This window comes from Cherax quadricarinatus, chromosome 32 (assembly GCF_038502225.1).
Source record: "Cherax quadricarinatus isolate ZL_2023a chromosome 32, ASM3850222v1, whole genome shotgun sequence".
Lineage (NCBI taxonomy): Eukaryota > Metazoa > Arthropoda > Malacostraca > Decapoda > Parastacidae > Cherax > Cherax quadricarinatus.
This window is the reverse complement of record NC_091323.1, coordinates 3,964,118-3,990,370: the sequence shown is the minus strand read 5'-3', so window position 1 is coordinate 3,990,370 and position 26,253 is coordinate 3,964,118. Positions and strand designations below refer to the sequence as shown.

Here is a 26,253-nt window from a genome sequence, read left to right as displayed (position 1 = left end):
TTCAATATAACATTTGAGTCAGTTGACAGTGATAAGGAATATGATATTGTTTATTTGGATTTTAGTAAAGCCTTCGACAGAGTACCTCACAAGAGACTCTCAAGAAAAGTGGCAGCTCATGGTATAGGAGGTAAAGTTCTAGCATGGATTGAGGCATGGCTTACCAATAGAAAGCAGAGAGTTACCATTAATGGAGTGAAATCTGAATGGCGATTAGTCACTAGTGGCGTTCCACAAGGATCAGTTTTAGGCCCTCTCCTGTTGATAATTTACATTAATGACCTTGATGAAGGGATTACTAGTGACATGAGTAAGTTTGCCGATGATACAAAGATAGGCCGTAAAATTCACTCTGAGGAGGATATCAATGAACTCCAGGACGATTTGAACAAATTAATGTCTTGGTCTGAGAAATGGCAGATGAAGTTTAATGTGGATAAGTGTAAAGTACTTGCCCTTGGTAATGAAAATAAGCCTCGAAGCTATAATCTAGGTGAAGTAGAGCTTGGTCATACAGAATGTGAAAAAGACTTGGGAGTCATGGTAAGCAGAAATCTAAAGCCAAGACAGCAGTGCCTTAGTGTGCGCAACAAGGCCAACAGATTACTTGGATTTATCTCAAGAAGTATAAGTAACAGAAGTCCTAAAGTTATTTTACAGCTCTATACATCACTAGTGAGGCCTCATTTAGATTATGCTGCCCAGTTTTGGTCCCCTTACTACAGGATGGACATATACTCATTAGAGAACATACAGAGAAGAATGACTAAAATGATTTACTGTGTAAGGAACCTCCCGTATGAAGATAGACTTAAAGCCTTAAATCTCCACTCTCTGGAGAGGCGTAGAATGAGGGGAGATATCATTGAAGTGTATAAGTGGATGACGGGCATAAACAAGGGAGACATTAATAAAGTACTAAGGGTGTCGAACCAGGTAAGAACCAGGAATAGTGGATTTAAGTTGGATAAATTTAGATTTAGAAAGGACATAGGTAAGTACTGGTTTTCTAACAGAGTTGTAGATGCGTGGAACAGTCTTCCCAGTGGGGTGATAGAGGCTAGGACCTTGGGTAGCTTTAAGAAGAGACTGGACAAATATATGAGTGGCAGGGGCTGGGTTTGATTGGTGCCTTGAGGTACGGGAGTTATTTCTTGGGTAGCTTTAGGTAGATGTCGTTTTGATAAGGACCTGCCTCGTATGGGCCAGTGTTCCTACATTCTTATGTTCTTATGTGCAGTGTTCCTACATTCTTATGTTCTTATGTTCTATTGAAGAACGTCAGTAAGTTTGTCAGGCAGGAACGACCTCTCGTGAATCCATGCTGAGATTCATTTATCAAGTTATGCTCTTCAAGGTGACTTCTGATAATGTCAACTATAATTGATTCTAATAACTTGCCCACTATAGATGTCAGGCTTATTGGACGGCAATTTGAAGGAGTGGAGTTATCCCCTGATTTGAATATAGGAACCACATTAGCCATCTTCCACAACTCTGGCACAACACCGGTAAGGATGGACGCATTGAATACACTCGTTAATGGCTGACTAAGCTCCATCTTGCATTCTTTAAGTACCCTGGAAAACAACTCATCGGGTCCCTGGGACTTATTTTGCTTCAGTTTGTCTATCTGTTTAATAACCATGTCCCTCGTGACAGTAATATTAGTTAACTTAAATTCATCAGGAACTAAATAATTGTTAATTACTGGAATCTCATTTACATCTTACTGTGTAAAAACTGACAAAAAATAGTCGTTAAATAAGGAGCACATTTCCAGTTCGTTATCTGTCAGCTGTCCATTCCCAATTTTCAGAGGCCCTACTTTTTCCTTCACCTTCGTCCTATACACTTGAAAGAACCCTTTGGATTAGTCTTTGATTCATTAGCAACTCTAATTTCATAGTCACGTTTAGCCTTTCTAATCCTCTTTTTTACTTCTCTTTTAAGCTGAACATGTCATATGCCGTATTCTATTCAAGACTGATGGACTGAACACATCGACTCAAGGTTGAGGGACTGATTACCTCATTCTTCTCCTCCTGTTCTTCAAGTTTCTCCTACGTATGGACTGATGAATCAACTGTGTGGCGAGACGTTTCCTCAATAAAGATACCCAAGAGTTGCACATGTGTCTAATTTATCAAGCTGAACATATTGGTCAGTAAGGTTAACCTCTCCTCTTCTGATGCGCCTATAAATTCCCCTTTTTTCCCCTAATAGATGCTTTAGCCTCCAGTTAACCCATTTGGGATCGTTATTATTAGACCTAATTTCTCTCTGGGGAATGTATATACTCTGGGCACGGTGTACATTATTAAGAAAACAATCATAAAAGCTGATCCCTTCATAATCATAAGTATGATCATCGTTAATAAAATCATTAGCTAGATAACCCCAATCAAGATTAGACAGGTGTTCCCTAAGTCCATTATAATCGGCAGAACGAAAATCAGGGATTTTTACTGTATTATCATTATTCTTGCATTCCCAGTTAATGCTAAAAGTGATGGATTTGTGATCACTTGCTCCAAGCTCTTCAGTGATCTCCAGATTATTCACGAGTGTTTCCTTATTTGACAAGACTAGGTCTAGCAAATTATTACCCCTGGTAGGCTCTGTTACGCTCTGCTTCAGAAAACAGTCCTGAACTGTTTCCATAAAGTCACTGGACTCTAGATTACCTGTCAAAGAATTCCAGTCAATTTGACTAAAGTTAAAGTCCCCTACTATGACTATGTTATTGTGTCGAAGCCCTAACAATTTCGTCCCAAAGAAGTCTCCCTCTATCGTGATCCAAGCCTGGAGGTCGGTATATTACACCTAGAATTAGTTTTTCTTGACCCTCTACGAACTCTACCCAAACAGATTCTGTTACTGCTCCATCTATTTTTATACCTGTTTTTATGCAACAATTAATATTTTCTCGAACATATAATGCAACTCCTCCCCCTTTCCCATTAGATCTATCCACATTGAACAATATAAATCCCTGAATATTACATTCAGCAGTCATATCCCGACTCTTTAAATCATACCACGTTTCAGTTAATGCAATGATATCAAAGTTCCCAGCACATGCTACCAAACGTAGTTCATTAATTTTATTTCTTGCACTTCGACTGTTAGCATAAAATACCATCATATGTTTTTTCTTCTGCACATTTTTCCTATTCATCTTTGATTTTACACAATTTCTGAAATTATCAATACCCATAGTTACTCCATGACAGTTACTATTAAGATTCTTAATATCAGAGCATAAGTCAATATATCCACACTCATTATTTATCATTTCTAAACCCATACCTCTAACTAATCCTAGTTTAAAGTCCTAACAACCCCCCCAACAGAGTTAGCAAGAAAACCCACACCTGCCCTGGATAAGTGAACCCCATCCCTGGCATACATGTCATTTCGACCATAGAAGTTGTCCCAGTTGTCAATGAATGGTACTGCAATATCCTTACAGTGTTTATCCAGCCAACAATTAATACCAATTGCTCTGGACAACCATTCATTACCAACACCTCTTCTTGGCAAAATGCCACATATAACAGGGCGCCCCCCCTTCTTCCTAATTATGTCTATAGCTGTCCTGAACTTTCTAACTAAATCCTCACTTCTACGCTTGCCTACATCATTGCCTCCAGCACTGAGGCAAATAATAGGATTGATCCCATTACCGTTCATGATGTTGTCAAGCCGGCTAACAATGTCCTCCATCCCAGCCCCAGGAAAGCAAACCCTTTGTCTCCTACTCCCGTCTTTCAAGCAGAATCCCTATCCATGTATCTAACCTGGCTATCACCAACAACAACAATATTCTTACCTTCCTTGCTGTCGTTCGTCGTGACGGTCCCAGTAGTCGACTCACATTCGTCGGGTAGCACCGAGAATGCGTTGGAGGTTTCCACAGCAGTCTCTTTCTTCTTCATCGTTTCTGGCTTTCCATTCGTCTTCTTGATCGTCAACTTCGTCGTCCCCTGCTGTCCAGCCACTGACCACGATCCCTTGTTGACCTGAGGACTCGAAACAGGAGGATTACTACGTATCCTCTTGTTTTCCTCGGTCAATCGCCGTATCTCCATCTTCGCTACCCTCAATTCTTCCTTAAGCTGCTGGTAAAGTTGCTCGATGGAGGGCATCCTGGTCCAGTCCACGGGGAGCACACAAGACACTTCTTCACAGAGTTAAGTACAGGTCACCACAGTTAAGTACAGGTCACCACTGAGTTAAGTACAGGTCACCACATATGCAACAAGAAATAAGCTCTGATATGCAAGTCCCACTCAAATCCAACCCCTCACTCATAAGAACATATCAATGTAGGAACTCTGCAGAAGGCCTACTGGCCCATACGAGGCAGGTCCTTATCAAAACGATCTCTACCTAAAGCTACCCAAGAAATAACTCCCGTAACCCATGACACCAATCAAACCCAGCTCCTCCCACTCATATATTTGTCCAGTCTCTTCTCAAAGCTACCCAAGGTCCTAGACTCTATCACCCCACTAGGAAGACTGTTCCACGCATCTACAACTCTGTTAGAAAACCAGTACTTACCTATGTCCTTTCTAAATCTAAATTTATCCAACTTATATCCATTATTTCTGGTTCTTACCTGGTTCGACACCATTAGTACTTTATTAGTATCTCCCTTGTTTATGCCTGTCATCCACTTGTACAATTCAATGATATCTCTTCTCATTCTACGCCTCTCCAGAGAGTGGAGATTTAAGGCTTTAAGTCTATCTTCATACGGGAGGTTCCTTACACAGTAAATCATTTTAGTCATTCTTCTCTGTATGTTCTCTAATGAGTCTATGTCCATCTTGTAGTAAGGAGACCAAAACTGAGCAGCATAATCTAAATGAGGCCTCACTAGTGATGTATAGAGCTGTAAAATAACTTTTGGACTTCTGTTACTTATACTTCTTGAGAAAAATCCAAGTAATCTGTTGGCCTTGTTGCGCACACTATGGCACTGCTGTCTTGGCTTTAGATTTCTGCTTACCATGACTCCCAAGTCTTTTTCACATTCTGTATGATCAAGCTCTGCTTCACCTTGATTATAGCTTCGAGGCTTATTTTCATTACCAAGGGCAAGTACCTTACACTTATCCACATTGAACTTCATCTGCCATTTTTCAGACCAAGACATTAATTTGTCCAAATCGTCCTGGAGTTCATTGACGTCCTCCTCAAAGTGAATTTTACGGCCTATCTTTGTATCATCAGGAAACTTACTCATGTCACTCGTAATCCCTTCATCAAGGTCATTAAGGTAAATTATGAACAAGAGAGGGCCTAAAACTGATCCTTGTGGAACGCCACTAGTGGCTAATCCCCATTGAGATTTCACTCCATTAATGGTAAACTCTCTGCTTTCTATTGGTAAGCCATGCCTCAATCCATGCTAGAACTTTACCTCCTATACCATGAGCTGCCACTTTTCTTAAGAGTCTCTTGTGAGGTACTCTGTCGAAGGCTTTACTAAAATCCAAATAAATAATATATTCCTTATCACTGTCAACTGCCTCAAATGTTCTATTGAAGAACGTCAGTAAGTTTGTCATGCAGGAACGACCTCTCGTGAATCCATGCTGAGATTCATTTATCAAGTTATGCTCTTCAAGGTGACTTCTGATAATGTCAGCTATAATTGATTCTAATAACTTGCCCACTGTAGAAGTCAGGCTTTTTGGACGGTAATTTGAAGGAGTAGACTTATCCCCTGATTTGAATATTGGAACCACATTAGCCATCTTCCACAACTCTGGCACAACACCGGTTAGGATGGACGCATTGAATACACTCATTATTGGCTGACTAAGCTCTATCTTGCATTCCTTAAGTACCCTGGAAAACAGCTCATCGGGTCCCGGGGATTTATTTTGTTTCAGTTTGTCTATCTGTTTAATAACCATGTCCCTCGTGACAGTAATATTAGTTAACTTAAATTCATCAGGAACTAAATAATTGTTAATTACTGGAATCTCATTTACATCTTCCTGTGTAAAAACTGACAAAAAATAGTCATTAAATAAGGAGCACATTTCCAGTTCGTTATTCGTCAGCTGTCCATTCCCAATTTTCAGAGGACCTACTTTTTCCTTCACCTTCGTCCTATACACTTGAAAGAACCCCTTTGGATTAATCTTTGATTCATTAGCAACTCTAATTTCATAGTCACGTTTAGCCTTTCTATTCCCCTTTTTTTACTTCTCTTTTAAGCTGAACATATTGGTCAGTAAGGTTAACCTCTCCTCTTCTGATAAATTCCCCTTTTCTCCCCTAATAGATGCTTTAGCCTCCTGTTAACCCATTTGGGTCGTTATTATTAGACCTAATTTCTCGTTGGGGAATGTATATACTCTGGGCACGGTGTACGGTGTATTAAGAAAATCATAAAAGCTGATCCCTTCATAATCATAAGTATGATCATCGTTAATAAAATCATTAGCTAGATAACCCCAATCAAGGTTAGACAGGTGTTCCCTAAGTCCATTAAAATCGGCAGAACGAAAATCAGGGATTTTTACTGTATTATCATTATTCTTGCATTCCCAGTTAATGCTAAAAGTGATGGATTTGTGATCACTTGCACCAAGCTCTTCAGTGATCTCCAGATTATTCACGAGTGTTTCCTTATTTGACATGACTAGGTCTAGCAAATTATTACCCCTGGTAGGCTCTGTTACGCTCTGCTTCAGAAAACAGTCCTGAACTGTTCCCATAAAGTCACTGGACTCTAGATTACCTGTCAGAGAATTCCAGTCAATTTGACTAAAGTTAAAGTCCCCTACTATGACTATGTTATTGTGTCTAGAAGCCCTAACAATTTCTTCCCAAAGAAGTCTCCCTCTATCGTGATCCAAGCCTGGAGGTCGGTATATTACACCTAGAATTAGTTTTTCTTGACCCTCTACGAAATCTACCCAAACAGATTCTGTTACTGCTCCATCTATTTTTATAACTGTTTTTATGCAACAATTAATATTTTCTCGAAAATATAATGCAACTCCTCCTCCCTTCCCATTAGATCTATCCACATTGAACAACTTAAATTCCAGAATATTACACTCAGCAGTCATATCCCGACTTTAAATCATACCACGTTTCAGTTAATGCAATGATATCAAAGTTCCCAGCACATGCTACCAAACGTAGTTCATTTATTTTATTTCTTGCACTTCGACTGTTAGCATAAAATACCATCATATGTTTTTTTCTTCTGCACATTTTTCCTATTCATCTTTGTTTTTACACAATTTCTGAAATTATCAATACCCATAGTTACTCCATGACAGTTACTATTAAGATTCTTAATATCAGAGCATAAGTCAATATATCCACACTCATTATTTATCATTTCTAAACCCATACCTCTAACTAATCCTAGTTTAAAGTCCTAACAACCCCCTCAACTGAGTTAGCAAAAAAACCCACACCTGCCCTGGATAAGTGAACCCCATCCCTGGCATACATGTCCTTTCGACCATAGAAGTTGTCCCAGTTGTCAATGAATGGTACTGCATTATCCTTACAGTGTTTATCCAGCCAACAATTAATACCAATTGCTCTGGACAACCATTCATTACCAACACCTCTTCTTGGCAAAATGCCACATATAACAGGGCGCCCCCCCCCTTCTTCCTAATTATGTCTATAGCTGTCCTGAACTTTCTAACTAAATCCTCACTTCTACGCTTGCCTACATCATTGCCTCCAGCACTGAGGCAAATAATAGGATTGATCCCATTACCGTTCATGATGTTGTCAAGCCGGATAACAATGTCCTCCATCCCAGCCCCAGAAAAGCAAACCCTTTGTCTCCTACTCCTGTCTTTCAAGCAGAATGCCCTATCCATGTATTTAACCTGGCTATCACCAACAACAATATTCTTACCTTCCTTGCTGTCGTTCGTCGTGACGGTCCCAGTAGTCGACTCACATTCGTCGGGTAGCACCGAGAATGCGTTGGAGGTTTCCACAAGAGTTTCCACAGCAGTCTCTTTCTTCTTCATCGTTTCTGGCTTTCCATTCGTCTTCTTGATCGTCAACTTCGTCGTCCCCTGCTGTCCAGCCACTCACCACAATCCGTTCTTGACCTGAGGACTCGAAACAGGACTACTACGTATCCTCTTGTTTTCCTCGGTCAATCGCCGTATTTCCATATCGAGATGGCTTCTTATAATCTGAGCTATAATAGACTAGTAATTTGCCTACAATTGAGGTCAGGCTTTTTGGGCGGTAATTTGACGGTAACGACTTGTCCCCTGTTTTAAAAATAGGAATTACATTAGCCATCTTCCACATATCAGACACTACACCTGTTTGAAGAGATAAATTAAAAATATTAGTTAATGGCTCACAGACTTCCATTTTGCATTCCTTAAGAACCCTTGAAAAAACCTCATCAGGACCCGGTGACTTATTTTGCTTCAGTCGGTCTATCTGCTTCACAACCATTTCACTAGTGACTGTGATGTTACATAATTTATCTTCTTCTGGCCCACTATAAAAATTAATTACCGGAATATTATTAGTGTCTTCCTGTGTAAAAACCGAGAGAAAATAATTATTTAAAATCGAGCACATTTCATTCTCTTTGTCAGTAAGATGCCCGTAGTTATTTTATCTCTGACTTTTGTTCTATATACCTGGAAAAAACTTTTTGGGTTAGTTTTAGAATCCCTAGCAACTTTAATTTCATAGTCCCTTTTAGCTTTTCTTATCCCCTTTTTAATCTCCCTCTTAATGTCAATATGCTGATTCATAAGATGACCCTCGCCTCTTTTGATACGCCTATAAATTCTTTATGCCCTAGTAGATATTTGAGCCTATTCATCCATTTTGGGTCATTCCTATTTGATCTAATTTCTTTATAAGGGATAAACGTTCTTTGAGCAGCATGTATAGTGTTCAGAAAACTGTCATATTGGTAGCTCGCTTTGTTACCCCAGTCAACAGATGATAAGTGTTCTCTAAGCCCATCGTAATCTGCTAAGCGAAAATCTGGGACTGTTACTGAGTTATCCCTACTATCATACTTCCATTCAATGCTAAATGTAATTGATTTGTGGTCGCTAGCACCCAGTTCCTCTGAAACTTCTAAATTATTAACGAGGGATTCATTGTTTGCCAGAACTAAGTCAAGCAGGTTATTACCCCTTGTAGGTTCTGTCACAAACTGCTTCAAAAAAACAATCCTGAACTACTTCTAAGAAGTCGTATGATTCTAAATTCCCATTTATTGTGGCAACGTCAATACATGGACACAGATGGTATATAAAGAAATTCTAGTAGTAGTGACAAATCAATATGTGACTAAAAATTAGTTAAACAGTTGTTCTCCTACATGCGTAAATGTGTTCATTGAGGCGGGTGTCGTACCTACGTAAATCTTGTCACAGCCTCCACTGGGTATAGTGTAAACTTACCGACAATATGTAAAGTAAAAAGTACTTTTGACGTTCAGTGCAAGTGTTGGGAAGAATTATAACAAGTTGTGTTGATGCTAAATGTGACATTTGATGAAAAAAGAAGGAAAATGTAACTCAGTGAATGTTTGGTGAATATATCTACATTCCTCGTCAAGAAACTCAGGACTGGAAATTCGGTATGCTCTTAGGAAAAACCCGATGATGATGCTTCTTTTGGTCTTGGTATCTTGACTGGAATAGAAGTGTGTGAGATCATTTTTGTAATAAAGTTGGTAGAATTACCGACAATATGTAAAGTAAAAGGACACAAGTGCAACTAATGTGACATTTATTGTGGCAACGTTTCGCTCTCCAGGAGCTTTATCAAGCCATTACAAACAATACATGGACACAGAGGGTATATAAAGGCTCTGAGTGAGGTGCAATACTAGTGAGGTACCATTTCGATGTTCACTAGTGGTAGTAATAGTAGTAGAAGTAGTAGTAGTAATAACAAAAATAATACAATATGGAAGAGCAAGTAATTCGTACATGAGTAAAAGGATATAAAAGCTATTACTTTTTTTTATGTTACCCAAGTAATAGCTTTTATATCCTTTTACTCATGTGCGAATTATTTGCTCTTCCATATTGTATTACTTTTGTTACTACTACTACTTCTACTACTACTACTACCACTAGTGAACATCGAAATGGTACCTCACTAGTATTGCACCTCACTCAGAGCCTATATATACCCTCTGTGTCCATGTATTGTTTGTAATGGCTTGATAAAGCTCCTGGAGAGCGAAACGTTGCCACAATAAATGTCACATTAGTTGCATTAGAGATCATTTTTATTGGTGGGTTTCCGATAAACTTGAAATCTTAGGTTCTTGTCTACTTTGTGAATGAGGACGTCGAGGAAAGGTAGCTTGTCGTTGGACTCTTCTTTTAGTGTTAACTGGATCGCAGGTTTAACTGCGTTGAGCCTTGCCTGAAGATCCCGTACATCAAAACGTTTTGGAGTTCTTACGAGGACATCGTCCACGTAACGTGACGCTTGAAGGGATGATGTTGGCGAAGTGTTCGGACTCTAGGTGTTCCATGTATAAGTTGGCTAGGACGGCACTTATGGGGGACCCCATTCCCATGCCGTAGGTTTGTTTGTAGAGCTTGTTATTGAAAGAAAAACAGTTGAAATTAACACAGAGTTCAATCAAGTCAAAATCTCCGGGAGGTAGAGGAAGATTAAGGTCCTGATTGACTTTGCGTCGGAGAATCTCGATGGCTTTTTTGGTAGGGTACTTTTGTGAAGAGGGAAGTCACATCCAAACTGCTTAGTTTCTTGTTACGGATGGAGAGGTTACGGATGCGGTTGAGAAGGTCGCCTGAGTGTTTAAGATGAGCGGGGCTGATGGTCCCCAGAAGGCAGGAAAGATGTTTGGCAAGAACTCCGGCTAGTTTGTGTGGAGCACTGCCTATTCCTGACGTGATTGGTCTGAGAGGAATATTGTGTTTATGGGTCTTGGGTAAACCATACATATGTGCTGGTTTAGGGTTGCTTGGTAACAAGTACAGAAGTTTCTTCCCTTCTCTAGTGCGTTTGAGTATTTGTCTGGTTTTGTATAGAAAATCTTTGGTGAGCGTCTCCCACTGTTGAGTGCTGATGGGTTCGTATGTAGATTGATCATTCAAAAGGTCTATCATTTTAGTGTTGTAGTCACTGGTGTTGAGTATGACGACTCCACCTCCTTTGTCGGCGGTGGTGACGATAATGTTGGGGTCGTTTGCGAGGTTCTTAAGGGCAGTGATGTATCGTCTAGGAAGATTAGAAGAAGAAGGTTCACATAAAGCTGCAGTGAGAAGGCCCTGTATATAACCCTTCTGGAAGTTGCTGTCACTGTGTCTATGGTTCCTGGTAACTAGATTGAGTTGATAGGTTTGCGTATGTTGGTGGTAAATTTGAGTCCCAGACTCAGTGCTTGTTTTTCGTAGTCGGTTAATGTGCGTGACGATAAGTTGTTTATCAGGGATTCGCGTCCCATTTCCTTCCATCGACTGTTGGTGCAGAGGTACTGAAGTTTGCGATTGAGTTTGATCTTCTGTTGAAGGTTAGCTGTGGTGACTGTGCTGAGAATATGCTCAGCAGTGTGTTGGTCAATCTGAAGATTGGCCCTCATATTCCTTGCAGTTTCAAAGGTTTCCTTAGCGATGTTAGAAAGTTCTTCGGCACATTCAGTTAAGTAAGCTTGGGTAGCTGGAGAGAAGGGGTGCTTGGAGTTGGAGAGTTGTGCAGGAGTAGACTTAGGGATCACCTTCTCTGCCAGGCAATCTTGTAGGAAGTTGTCTGTTGCGATAGCTGTGAGCACGAAGAAGAGTGTCCAAATAACGTCTGCATGAAATGTCCATTATGTTGCGGTGTCCGACAGATTGTAATAAAGTTGGTAGAATTACCAACCCTTCCTCCTAATTATCTCTATTGCTGACCTGCTAATCAGAGTCTGCCAACATCGTTGCCTCCAGCACTGAGACAGAGGATTGCTATTACCTCTCATGATGTCATCCATACGGCTAACAATATCCTTCATCCCAGCCCCAGGAAAACACTCTCTGCCTCCTACTCCTATCCTTCAAGCAGAATGCCCTATCCATGTACCTAACTTGGCTATCCCCAACAACAACAATGTTTTTACCTTCCTTGGCGTCGTCCTTCGTGATGCTCCGAGTAGTCGACTCACATTCGTCAGGTAGCTTTACACCACTAGTAGAATTCGTCAAGACGTTCTCGATGGTCTTCGTTGGGGTTTCTAGGGATGTCTCACTCACGTCTGCCAATGCTTCTTTGGTGCTCGTTGTGGCAATTCCAGTAGAACACGATTAACAGAGGAGAACAAGAGGATTCGTAGTAATCCTCCTGTTGTGAGTCCCCAGGTTAAGAGGGGAGCTTGGTCAGTGGCCGGGCAACATGGAACCAAGCTGAAGATCAAGAAAACGGTTGGAGAGGCAGAAACAACGAGAAACCAGAAGACTACCGTGGAAACTTCCAACCCATTCTCGGTGCTACCTGACGAATGTGAGTGTTCTACTGGGAATGCCACAACGAGCACCAAAGAAGCATTGGCAGACATGAGTGAGACATCCCTAGAAACCCCAACGAAGACCATCGAGAACGTCTTGACGAATTCTACAAGTGGTGTAATGCTACCTGGCGAATGTGAGTCGACTACTCGGAGCATCACGACGGACGACGCCAAGGAAGGTAAAAACATTGTTGTTGTTGGGGATAGCCAGATTAGGTACATGGATAGGGCATTCTGCTTGAAGGATAGGAGTAGGAGGCAGAGAGTGTGTTTTCCTGGGGCTGGGATGAAGGATATTGTTAGCCGTCTGGATGACATCATGAGAGGTAATGGGAGCAATCCTATTATCTGTCTCAGTGCTGGAGGCAACGATGTTGGCAGACGTAGGAGTGAGGACCTGATTAGCAGGTATAGGTCAGCAATAGAGATAATTAGGAGGAAGGGTGGGAAACCTGTCATATGTGGCATTTTGCCAAGGAGAGGAGTTGGAAATGAATGGTTGTCCAGAGCAATTGGTGTCAATTGCTGGCTGGACAAATACTGTAAGGAAAATGCAGTAACATTCATTGACAACTGGGACCTCTTCTATGGCAGAAATGACATGTATGCCAGGGACGGGGTTCACTTATCTAGGTGTGGGGTGGGAGCACTGGCCAATGCAGTGGAGGGAGCTGTTAGGTCTTTAAACTAGGAATAGTTAGTGGTATGGGTTTTTGCGGGAAAACTGTGAAGTCTCAGGGTAGTAATATGAGTACTAGGAGAACTAGTAATAGGCAAAATGAGGTGGATATTGGAAAGCCAGTGGCACAAATTGACAAGGACAGTAATAGGTTTAGTGGAAAAAACAGAAAGATGCAGGAAGGGTAAAGAGAGAGGAGGGTCTTTAAATATTTATTACACAAATAGTCGCAGTGCTAGGAATAAGATGGACGAGTTGAGACTAGTTGCTAGTGCAGGTAACATAGATGTATTTGCCATTACTGAGACGTGGTTTAATTCAAAAAGTCGGGACATGCCTGCAGAATGTCACATCCAGGGTTTTAAATTGTTCCAAGTAGATAGAAGTGTCGGAAAGGGGGGTGGGGTGGCATTGTATGTCCGAGATCGCTTGAACTGTTGCATAAAAACGGGTATTAAGTCTGAAGTAACACATACAGAGTCTGTTTGGATAGAATTTTCAGAGGGGCATGAAAAGTTAATTTTAGGTGTGATATACCATCCCCCAAATTTAGATAGGGACCAGGGGAGACTACTATGGGAGGAAATTGTTAGGGCCACAAGGCACGATAATGTAGTAATTCTAGGAGACTTTAACTTTAGTCATATTGATTGGAATTTCTTGACTGGGAATTTAGAATCATACGACTTCTTAGAAGTAGTTCAGGATTGTTTTTTGAAGCATTTTGTGACAGAACCTACAAGGGGTAATAACCTTCTTGACTTAGTTCTGGCAAACAATGAATCCCTTGTTAATAATTTAGAAGTTTCGGAGGAACTGGGTGCTAGCGACCACAAATCAATTACATTTAGAATTGAATGGAAGTATGATAGTAGGGATAACTCAGTAACAGTCCCAGATTTTCGCTTAGCAGATTACGATGGGCTTAGAGAACACTTATCATCTGTTGACTGGGGTAACGAAGAGAGCTATCAATATGACAGTTTTCTGAACACAATACATGCTGCTCAAAGAACGTTTATCCCTTATAAAGAAATTAGATCAAATAGAAATGACCCAAAATGGATGAATAATAGGCTGAAATATCTACTAGGGCATAAGAAAGGAATTTATAGGCGTATCAAAAGAGGCGAGGGTCATCTTATGAATCAGTATATTGACATTAAGAGGGACATTAAAAAGGGGATAAGAAAAGCTAAAAGGGACTATGAAATTAAAGTTGCTAGGGATTCTAAAACTAACCCAAAAAGTTTTTTCCAGGTATATAGAACAAAAGTCAGAGATAAGATAGGTCCCCTTAAAAATAACTATGGGCATCTTACTGACAAAGAGAATGAAATGTGCTCGATTTTAAATAATTATTTTCTCTCGGTTTTTACACAGGAAGACACTAATAATATTCCGGTAATTAATTTTTATAGTGGGCCAGAAGAAGATAAATTATGTAACATCACAGTCACTAGTGAAATGGTTGTGAAGGAGATAGACCGACTGAAGCAAAATAAGTCACCGGGTCCTGATGAGGTTTTTTCAAGGGTTCTAAAGGAATGCAAAATGGAAGTCTGTGAACCATTAACTAATATTTTTAATTTATCTCTTCAAACAGGTGTAGTGTCTGATATGTGGAAGATGGCTAATGTAATTCCTATTTTTAAAACAGATCACAAGTCGTTACCGTCAAATTACCGCTCAATAAGCCTGACCTCAATTGTAGGCAAATTACTAGAGTCAATTATAGCTGAGATTATAAGAAGCCATCTCGATAAGCATAGCTTGATTAATGATACTCAGCATGGATTCACAAGAGGCCGGTCTTGTCTAACTAATTTATTAACTTTCTTCAGTAAAGCTTTTGAGGCTGTTGACCACGATAAAGAATTTGATATTGTTTACTTAGATTTTAGTAAGGCATTTGATAGAGTTCCGCACCAAAGACTGTTGAAGAAAGTAGCAGCTCATGGCATTGGGGAAAGGGTGCTCTCGTGGATCGAATCATGGCTCACAGACAGGAAGCAGAGAGTGTCCATAAATGGGGTTAAATCCGAGTGGGGATCAGTAACAAGTGGCGTTGGAAATAAATGGTATAAAATACCGACACAATGGAAATATAAACACAAATGCAGTATAATGTGATCTTTTATTGACAACGTTTCACCCACACAGTGGGCTTTTTCAAGTCACACACGGATCTACCTGGGGTTGGAAGGTACTAGAGTATTTATAGTCATGTTCAGAATGTTGAGGTCAGGTGGAAAATGCTGCATCTGATGATCTACCGGGTGGGGTTATAGAGTCTTGGGTAGCTTGGCAGGGGTATTGGACAAGTTGTAGACCTTCTGCAGTGTTCTATGTTCTTATGTGGGATACCGATGAAGAATTTCTTGGCGAGTGGTTCAGCTATGTTATAGAAGCCATTGTTCTGGTTGAAATTGTTGGTTATAGAGATAAGCGATGATTCCAGGATTCTTCTGTATTGAGTGTTGTCTTCTGTGGCTATAAGTCTTGAGTTTCTGTAGTTAATTAAATGGTTGTGTGAATTGCGATGTTGTACACAGGCATTCCTTGTATCGTCAGTCCTGCTTGCATATTGGTGTTCTGAAATGCGTGTTTGGAGGTCTCTTGATGTTTCGCCCACATATAATTTGTTGCAGTCATTACAAGGGATTATGTATACCCCTGCAGAGGATGGAGGCTTGTCCTGTCTGCTACTGGTGATGTCCTTGATGGTCGTGGTTGTGGAGATAGATACTTGGAATGATGTTTTGTTAAAGATGTTGGAAACATGTTTGGCAATGGAGTTGTTGTGGAGGACTATGTATCTATCTATCTATCGAAAACCCACCAACCAAAACGATCTTCTCCACTTCTACTCTCACCACGACACCAAAACCAAACGTGGTGTGATTATAGGCTTCTTCCTACGTGCACTCAGAATCTGCAGCAATGAGTTCCTTGAGGAAGAATGCACTATAATTGAACAAGTATTTTCTAAACTCTACTATCCTCGTCACTTCATCAGAGACTGCAGACGGCGGGCATTAAACATCTTCAACACACCCAGAGAAGACACTGCCGAGAAGAGATACATAGTCCTCCCCAACAACTCCATTGCCAAACATGTTTCCAACATCTTTGCCAAAACATCATTCCAAGTATCTACCTCCACAACCACGACCATCAAGGACATCACCAGTAGCAGACAGGACAAGCCTCCATCCTCTGCAGGGGTATACATAATCCCTTGTAATGACTGCAACAAATTATATGTGGGCGAAACATCAAGAGACCTCCAAACACGCATTTCAGAACACCAATATGCAAGCAGGACTGACGATACAAGGAATGCCTGTGTACAACATGGCAATTCACACAACCATTTAATTAACTACAGAAACTCAAGACTTATAGCCACAGAAGACAACACTCAATACAGAAGAATCCTGGAATCATCGCTTATCTCTATAACCAACAATTTCAACCAGAACAATGGCTCCTATAACATAGCTGAACCACTCGCCAAGAAACTTCTTCATCGCTATCCCACATAAGAACATAGAACACTGCAGAAGGTCTACAACTTGTCCAATACCCCTGCCAAGCTACCCAAGAGACTATAACCCCACCCGGTAGATCATCAGATGCAGCATTCTCCACCTGACCTCAACATTCTGAACATGACTATAAATACTCTCGTACCTTCCAACCCCAGGTAGATCCGTGTGTGTTTTTGAAAAAGCCCACTGTGTGGGTGAAACGTTGTCAATAAAGGATCACATTATACTGCATTTGTGTTTATATTTCCAACAAGTGGCGTTCCACAGGGATCAGTCTTGGGCCCGTTGTTGTTTATAATATATATCAATGATCTTGATGAAGGAATTACTAGTGATATGAGCAAATTCGCCGATGACACGAAGGTAGGTAGGATAATTGATTCAAACGTAGATGTTAGGGAACTTCAGGAGGATTTAGACAAACTCTACTCTTGGTCAGAAAAGTGGCAGATGCAGTTCAATGTAGATAAATGCAAGGTTCTGAAGCTCGGGAGTGTCCATAACCCTAGCACTTATAAGTTAAATAATGTAGAACTTAACCATACAGATTGCGAAAAGGACTTGGGGGTTATGGTAAGCAGCAACCTTAAACCAAGACAGCAGTGCCTAAGCGTACGTAATAAGGCAAATAGATTACTGGGATTTATATCAAGAAGTGTAAGCAACAGAAGTCCAGAGGTCATACTGCAGCTTTATACATGAAGATTGAGACACTTATGCAGCATATGGGAATCTTTATTCAGGAAACGTTTCGCCACACAGTGGCTTCATCAGTCCAATACAAAGAGGAAGGCGTAAGGAGAATAGGAGAATGAGGTAATCAGTCCCTCAACCTGGAGTCGATGTGTTCAGTCCATCAATCTTGTAGAATGTACAGCATAGGAACGAACGAACGAACGAACGAACGAACGAACGAACGAACGAACGAACGAAAGTTCAGGTAAGATCCCAAATGGGATGAGCGGGAAAGACGGGACAGACGAAGAATAGTGCTGGAGAGGAGTGTTCTTAGTCGTAGAAAATGAGCCAGGGCTTAACCCAGCAGCGAAGGCGATCGTGGGACAGATATTGAGAAGAGAAATTCAGGCTCTTCTGTTAGGACTCCAGTGGGGTGAGCGAGGAGGAAAGGACATGCGACGTTTAGGGCTAGAGAGGAGTGTAGAACTGGGCCATGTCTTAACCCAAAAATGCTAAGGCAAACGTGGGTCAGAGAATGGTACCTGTCATAGAAGGTACCTGTCAGCGGATCCAAGGTTATTTGTAAGTAGGGTTAGGAGCAGGATCATGCAAGGAGTAGAAAAGGTTGTGTTGGTTTGTGGGTCTGCGAATGTCTTCGTCAAGGAGAGAGGTCCAGTAGTCATGCCGTGTCTCAAGTTTGTCTACCTGTCTGTCACTGAGCCTCTTCCAGTACAGATTCAGCGCAGGGATGTCTAACTGGGCATGGAGAGACTCGCTTGTGGCGAACTCCTCCCATCTGATATCAAGCACCCAGCGCAGCGCCTTGTTCTGGACACGCTGCAGTTTAAGTTTGTTTTTGCTGCAAGAGAGAGGGCTAGAGGAGAGTAAGTTATTAGAGGACGTATTAGGGATTTGTAGAGGTGTAGTTTGGTGCGTTGAGAGGCATGTTTCAGCTTGTAGAGGCCCGCAAGGGCCTTACTAGCTATTGCATGCCTTGAGTGAATGTGTCCGTGTAAACGAAGAAGGTAGTCAAGATTAACGCCAAGGACAGTGACAGATTGTGTGATAGGGAAGTAAGTGTGGGTGTCAGCTGTTCTGAGTTCGACAGGTAATGGAGGATCACGTTTCCTGTAGTTAAAATATGTAATGCTGGATTTAGCTGCATTGGTTTTGATCCTCCATTTTTGTTCCCAGATGGCTATCCTGTCGACCTCATTTTGTGTTTTGTGTGTGAGTGTATCTATATTGGCATGAGTGATAAGTTGTGTAATGTCGTCTGCATAGGCTAGTGTGATGGAGTTGTGGTATACAGGTGTTGGAATGTCATTAGTGTACAAAATATAGAGGGTAGGGGAGAGGACAGATCCCTGGGGTACTCCGGCTTTTAGTGTGAAGTAGTCAGAGTAATAGCCTTGGAATTTGATTCTCATGGTACGGCCGTCTAGGAAGTTGCAGAGGAGTTTACGAGTAGTGAGAGGCAGATTGAAGTTGGTGCAGAGTTTGTACTTGAGCCCTTCGTGCCAGACAGTGTCAAAGGCTTTTTCAACGTCTTTTGCAACCAGGGCTGTCCTGTTTCTTTGTTTTGTGTTGATGTGGATGTAGTTGAGAATGATGTTAATGGCATCCTGTGTGGATCTGTGTGTTCTGAAGCCAAACTGGCCGTCAGAAAGTAGAGAGTTGTGTTCCAGGTATCTGCGAAGGCGATGATTGATGAGTTTTTCAAAGAGTTTTCCTAAAGTTTCGAGGAGGCTGATAGGGCGATAGTTTCTAGGGTCAGAGTGGTCTTTATTGGGTTTAGGAAGGAGGATAGCAGTAGCAGCTTTGAAGAGGGAAGGGAAGTATCCAGAGGCAAGGGAGGCATTGAGGAGGTTTGTGTAGGCAGTAATGATAGTCAGGAAGGTGTTTCAGGATAATATGGTTTAGGCCAGAAGCACCAGGAGCCTTGGGAGGAAGGTGTCTGAGGAGAGTTTTAATGTCTGTGTTGGTGAAAGGAGTGTCGAGTTCTTGGGAGGAGGTAAGAGAGTCTAGATGTATGTGGCTGTCTGGTGTTGTTTCTTGTGTGTGTGCAGTGTTCCAGTGTTCTATGTTCTGAATGTGTTGAATAACGTTAGGGTGAGGTGGGTGAGCGTGGAAGATGTTCTCCCAGATGTGTTTGAAGATATTGGCAGCAGCCTGCGGGTCTGAGATGTGTGTGTTGTTGTGGGTGATGTGTTTGAATTTGTTGGTGGGAGTTGTGCCTCTGATTTTTTTTATAAAGTTCCAGAAGGCTTTAGTGTTTTTAATACGCTGCTTGTCTGCTTGTTGTATGAGTTGTGACCAGTGATTGTTGTTGTCTTGGTCTAGGCTGCGTAAAATATCGTTTCTAAGGTAAGTGAGATCTAATCGGACTTGATTAAATCTATGTGTGTTGTAGAGGAAGCGGTTGTGGTAGCAGATAATTAGTCTTCTTGTTCTGAGTGACGGTTTGAAGGAATAACGAGTAGTGTGAGTTTTCTTTGGTATTGCGATGTTGGCTGCTTGTGTAATGGTGTCCTGGATGAGATCAAGTTGAGTATCGATGTCAGAGATGGGTTTGTTGTTGTAGTCATAGGTGAGGTTAATATTGTCTGTGTTGTTTGAAAGCATCCCAGTCAGCGTTCTTGTAGGAGAAGGAAGGTGTGGATGGAATGAGGATAGGGTTGGAGGAGATGTGTAAGATGACTGGGATGTGATCAGAACCTGTAATAGGGCCAGGTGAAATGTAGTGTTGAAATAGAGAGCTGGCTCGGTTTGCCAGAATGTCTGGTTTGCCTTGGCCCGTGTGGTTGTAAAAGGTATTGAAGTCTGGGCCAAGATGAATTAGGTGTTTATGGTTTGTGAAGTTGAGTAATTGGAGACCAAGTTGGTTGTTACTGGCGTGATGAAAGGCGGTGTGTTTGGCATTCATGTCAGCTAGTAGGTATGTTGGTATGTTGGTGTAGTTGAAGACTAAGGAAAGGTCGTGTATGTTGAGAATAGTGTTTGGGCGAGCGTAGGTGGTGAAAAAGATAAAGGGACCGAGGTGGGTGTGTATTCTGACTGGAAGACAGTGTTGGTGAAAAAAAGGGATTTGGAGAAATTCGTGTTTTATGTTCGAATTAACAAGGATGGCAACCCCATCGTGGGGATCATAGGGGGACTGTAGTGCAGTATATCCATAATGGCGGATGCGTTGAGGGGCTTTGAGGCAGGTACTGTTTAGCAAAACAATATCTGGCCTCTCTGCTTCAAGTAGCTACAGCATAGGGCCGTAGACGTGGCTTATATACTGTAGTGAGATGACGTGAAGCAGGTGGAGGCGGGGTCATAGTGGTACCATCCACTAGTCGAAGTAGGTCTTCGTCCAAATGTTGAACAAGTGTTGAAGAATTCTTTGTAACAAGATCCCATGATGCTGCAGTGTCTGACAGTTGTGATGAATGGTTTGAAAAACTGACAAGTTGAAGATTGAGACACTTATGCAGCATATGGGAATCTTTATTCAGGAAACGTTTCGCCACACAGTGGCTTCATCAGTCAAATACAAAGAGGAAGGCGTAAGGAGAATAGGAGAATGAGGTAATCAGTCCCTCAATCTGGAGTCGATGTGTTCAGTCCATCAATCTTGTAGAATGTACAGCATAGGGCCGTAGACGTGGCTTATATACTGCATCATGGGATCTTGTTACAAAGAATTCTTCAACACTTGTTCAACCTTTGGACGAAGACCTACTTCGACTAGTGGATGGTACCACTATGACCCCGCCTCCACCTGCTTCACGTCACCTCACTACAGTATATAAGCCACGTCTACGGCCCTGAGCCGGGTTCTTCAGTGTAGGGAAATGACTTAAGTGGAAAGAATGGGAGAACGAAATGTTTGTTCACTGTAGGAATGATGTGCAATATACTTGGTACAAGACACTTATGCAATAGTTACGTATTTCTATTCCGAAACGTTTTGCCTACACAGTAGGCTTCTTCAGTCGATTACAGAGGAGGGATGTGAAGCAGTAGAGATACAGAGAGGGTAATCAGTTCATTACCCTCCAAGACGCCAAGGTTAGGTTAGGTAAGCTTTGTCAGGAGCAGGGACAAATGTTTCCTGACAAAATCTTAGTCATATCATGACCCGTAGCTGGAGCTTTGTCATCTGACCGAGGCCTTCCCAGTGGCATACTGGTTCACCCCATTAAAAGTTAATAACCATAAGACATTAAGTTGACGTTATAGTTTGATGCTTTAGCCACCGATGTTATACCATTTATTTGTGCCAATAGTCATCATTTCTATTGTAATGTACTTTCTCTTTAAATATCAAAGAATAGGAGATTATCCCTCCATAATAACTCCCTAAATGCTCCATGTTTGTGTCCTCCAGGTATACCATCCCCCGGAAACCGACGACTGGTTCCTCGACATCATTTCTGTCACGTTCAGAGACGTCGGTGTTTATGAATGTCAGGTGTCCACTAGCCCCAAGGTCTCTCTTCCCATTCATCTTAATGTCTTAGGTAAGTCTTCTTTGTATGTACTCGTAGGTTTGTTATTAAGTAGGTTTGAGTACTGGTTTTAGGCCTAGCCTCTTAAGTTTCGCTGACCGGAGTTATTGATTTCTGGCGATCTTGAGCTCTATCAAAACTCTTAAAACCCACTCCACTTCTACCTCGTTTCACTTGTAACTGAGGTGATTCCTAACATCCATTTGATTCCTTTGTATTTTTAACCTCCATCACCATTGTAACGTGACAAAGATCCAGGTTGGGCCGTAACGTCATAGTAAGTTTCCTCTCCATAGCATGGGCTATTAGCGACACGTATACCCTTGTAAATTTTATTCTCCAACGCCATCCGTCTTAGTTCTTCTATCCTCTCTAAGAAGGTCATCCCTCTCGAATTACCAGTCTTCTTTCAAATCACAGAACATTAAAATTGCATCTAATGCTTGCTTAGGCGTGGGATTCAGGCAGTTGCTGCTTACTCTGGTGGAAAGAGCTCTCGCTTCACACGATGAAGATCCGGGTTCGATTCCCGGCTAAGGGGTGGAAACATCGGATGTTTCCTTACACCTGCTGTCCCTGTTCACCCATCAGTAAATGGGTACCTGGGTGTTAGTCGACTCGGTGTGGGTCGCATCCTGGGACACTGACCTAATTTACCAAAAATGCTTAGCATAACAAGCGGCTTTCTATATAGTAGTATGTCATTGATGTCAGCTATGGTCTCTGTACCTTGTACATGTACTTGTAGTAAATAAAAATATTATAATTATTATTATTGCTATCTTTTATAATGATTCTTCGATGACAGTTTAGGAAGCTGCTCTCTAGGTGACAAGGGAGGTACTTGCCGCTGATGCTATTTTGTTTACATGCAGTTTGACTATGTACTATGTGCTGTGCTTATCGTAAAGTCCTGCTCTTTGCTTGAGTGTGTGTGTGTGTGTGTGTGTGTGTGTGTGTGTGTGTGTGTGTGTGTGTGTGTGGCTACTCGCGTAATTTAACAATATACTACTGTTTTCATAAGTTTCCTGCCGCCTTGTGTGTTGCCTCGTATCATTGCTGACCTTCTTGAGGCTGGCAAAGTACTTTACATTATTCATGTGGCTCGAAGGTTTCAACTTGTGCTTCCTTGTTCCTAAGCCACATTCTTCAAGCAGTTTATCCTTGTCTTCCGTTTGAAATCCTTTTAGTATCTAGTAGATTATTTCTATGCCTCCCTGGTTAATTTTTACTTAAAAGTCACATGATCCAGTTTTTAGCAATCACGTCTCTGGCATCAGTCTTGTCGTATATCATTGATTTTTTTTATATTCTTGATCATTGCATATTATCTGATTGGCCAAGAATATGCTGTGTATAGGGTCTAGAATGATACTTAGTTCAGATTCTTAAAAGCTGTTCACAGATTTAAGGGCGCATATTTTGCCAACACTAAGCTATGATGTACCTCTGGCTATATACTAAATGCTATGCATACTCATAGGTTAGTATTCTTGCTGATCTTGTGTATTTTTTACGTTAGTAGTATTTTTTTTTATGGCAGCTTTCGGTGTCTCCTGACCGTGATTCCTTCCTGTTCCAAGATGGTCACCTTCAAGGTTGGGTGATGATCCTGTTGGATTTTATTTATTGTGAGGAAGATTATGTTGATGGACGATACGAGAGATAATAGAAAAGCTGGGAGAAATATTGGTTTATTACGATATTGATTTGACATATTGATTTGACAGAATATAAGATTGGGTTTACGAATGTTTGAAGTACGAACACAGCGATTCAAGGCCTGTAGCCCCTGGCCATAAACAAAGTCAGCTATATATTATGATCAACAGGGTAAGACAAGGGCATGTCAGACACAGCAGGGGTAGCTTTCTTTATCCATGTTTTCCTCACTACTTATTACAAGTGGTTTCGACCTGAGTACAAGAAAGTCGGCTTCCCGTACAGGTGGGGCATCACTTTGGCTGGGAAAGCCTGCTCTCTCCTGATTGGTGGGTTGAACTGGGTAATAAATACAGCAGTGGGGCCCCAGAACTGCTATACTCTTAATTGGCAGTTCGCTGGTCGAGAAGGCATGTCAATAGATGTGTGACGAACGTCGAATAAACTGTAACATACTCGGTGCACGCAACGAATTAGATGTGTACTTGGGATGATGAAGGCTTGGGAAGATGTACGTTTGGAAGAAGGATGATTTAAAGAAGAAAAGATTGTATACCTAAGACGTGCCAAGTACGATTTTCTAGTAGTTTCGGTATGTTGATAATAAGTTATGAGTTAGGATAGATTGGAGTATGGAAGATTAACACAGAGCGTCATTGTAGTGTGGGAGGTGAGGTTGCTAGCATAGCTACATGCAGCAAAAATGGAAAGACGGAGCAAAGACTTTTAATGAGGGAATGGAACTCTGATGAGCCGTAAAATGAGCTATTAGTAGCAGGAAGATACAGATGGAAATATGGGAATGGAAGGGAAGGGTTAGGAATCGGGGATTTAGTTACGAATGAGCAGTCAATGTGGGAGGAAACTCTACTGTAAAAAAAAAAAAGTGAATGGTTGGGAGTGACAGACAAATGAGACGAAGTTAATTCCTCGGAAGTGTGAGTGTTGAAACATTACTTATCTCTCACTAATAACTGTTCTCTTAAACAGCTGTACAAGAGGCGGAGATCCTGGGTCCGCGGGAGGTATACATTCAACACGGTTCCACTATCAGTCTTCACTGCGAGGTACAAGCTGGGGTCGAAGTGGTGGGTCCCGTGCGCTGGCTGAGAGGTACCTCCATCCTCAACTACAGCTCGCCCCGAGGAGGTATAAGCATGGAGGTAATGGACACCTTTAATTAGCAGTGCCAAATGCATTCAACTCTCCCACGCTGCAATATGCAATATTTAATCACGATTTTTAGTTGTCCAAAAACCTTGTTTAACATAGCCACTCTACACTACATTATTGCATATCTGCATAATTCGGAATTTCCAGTGACGTACGATATCTTGGAACAACAAATATCCATTATTATGTAAATATTATTCATAAATTCAACAAGTTAACCTCTGTATGCAATACCTTCACGTGATCATATACTGGAAAAATACGAAGCTGGAAAATGCTGGAAAATACTTTAAAAATTCTTTACTAGTCTTTCTTACGGCACATTACAATAACACGACCCGGTGGGGTATACAGTAACACGACCCGGTGGGGTATACAGTAACACGACCCGGTGGGGAATACAATAACACGACCCGGTGGGGTATACAATAACACGACCCGGGGGGTATACAATAACATGACCCCGTGGGGGTGTATAGTAACACGGTCCGTTGGGGTATACGGTAACACGACCCGGTGAGGTATGCAATAACACAACCCGGTGGGGTATACAATAACACGACCCGGTGGGGTATACAATAACACGACCCGGTGGGGTATACAGTAACACGACCCGGTGGGGTATACAGTAACACGACTCGGTGAAGTACAATAACACTACCCGGTGGGGTATACAGTAATACGACCCGGTGAGGTATACAATAACACGACCCGGTGGGGTATACAATAACACGACCTGGTGAGGTATACAGTAACACGTCCCGGTAGGGGTATACAATAAGACGACCCGGTGCTGGTATACAGTAACACGACCCGGTGGGGTATACGACACGACCCAGTGGAGCATGCAACGCGACCCGGTGGGGTATACGACACGACCCAGTGGGGTATACAACACGACCCAGTGGGGTATACGACACGACCCGGTGGGGTATACGACACGACCCAGTGGGGTATACAACACGACCCGGTGGGGTATACGACACGATCCGGTGGGGTATACGACACGACCCAGTGGGGTATACAACACGACCCGGTGGGGTATACAACACGACCCGGTGGGGTATACGACACGATCCGGTGGGGAATACGACACGACCCAGTGGAGTATACAACACGACCCGGTTGGGGTAAACAATACCAGTGTTGACATTACGTCACCAATGTGTTTGACATCCATGATTCACAAACTGCACATGCAGTAACGTCCGCTCATCCTTCCAGATATCCTGCAACAATTGCATAAATCCAACTGATTCAAGTCTGACCGAAACACCGTCATAAATCTCATCCTATTTGAGGGTTATTTGTGTATGTTATCTTGCGATAAATATGTCATCCTTCGACAACGTTCCATAAACATTAAGTTTGTCCTTCATTCACTTATTGATAAGCTTGATTTACTTTTAAGCTTTACCTTGACATATCTTATTGTTGTGGTTGTAAGAGTAAGCTTGAAGATTCTTCCTGGAGTGCGTCACCACCTTCAGCGTT

At 41.7% G+C, this 26,253-nt stretch overlaps 1 protein-coding gene across 4 annotated transcripts in view; it reads left to right on the top strand.

The window, feature by feature from the left end:
- Nucleotides 1–26,253, top strand: part of LOC128690340 (uncharacterized) — a 316,053-nt gene that overhangs the window by 229,635 nt on the left and 60,165 nt on the right. For all 4 annotated transcript variants that reach the window (XM_070090422.1, XM_070090421.1, XM_070090424.1 and 1 more), the window contains exons 5-6: nucleotides 21,804–21,936; nucleotides 24,577–24,749. In XM_070090422.1, the coding sequence (XP_069946523.1) occupies nucleotides 21,804–21,936; nucleotides 24,577–24,749 (306 nt within the window). The remainder of the gene's footprint in view (nucleotides 1–21,803; nucleotides 21,937–24,576; nucleotides 24,750–26,253) is intronic.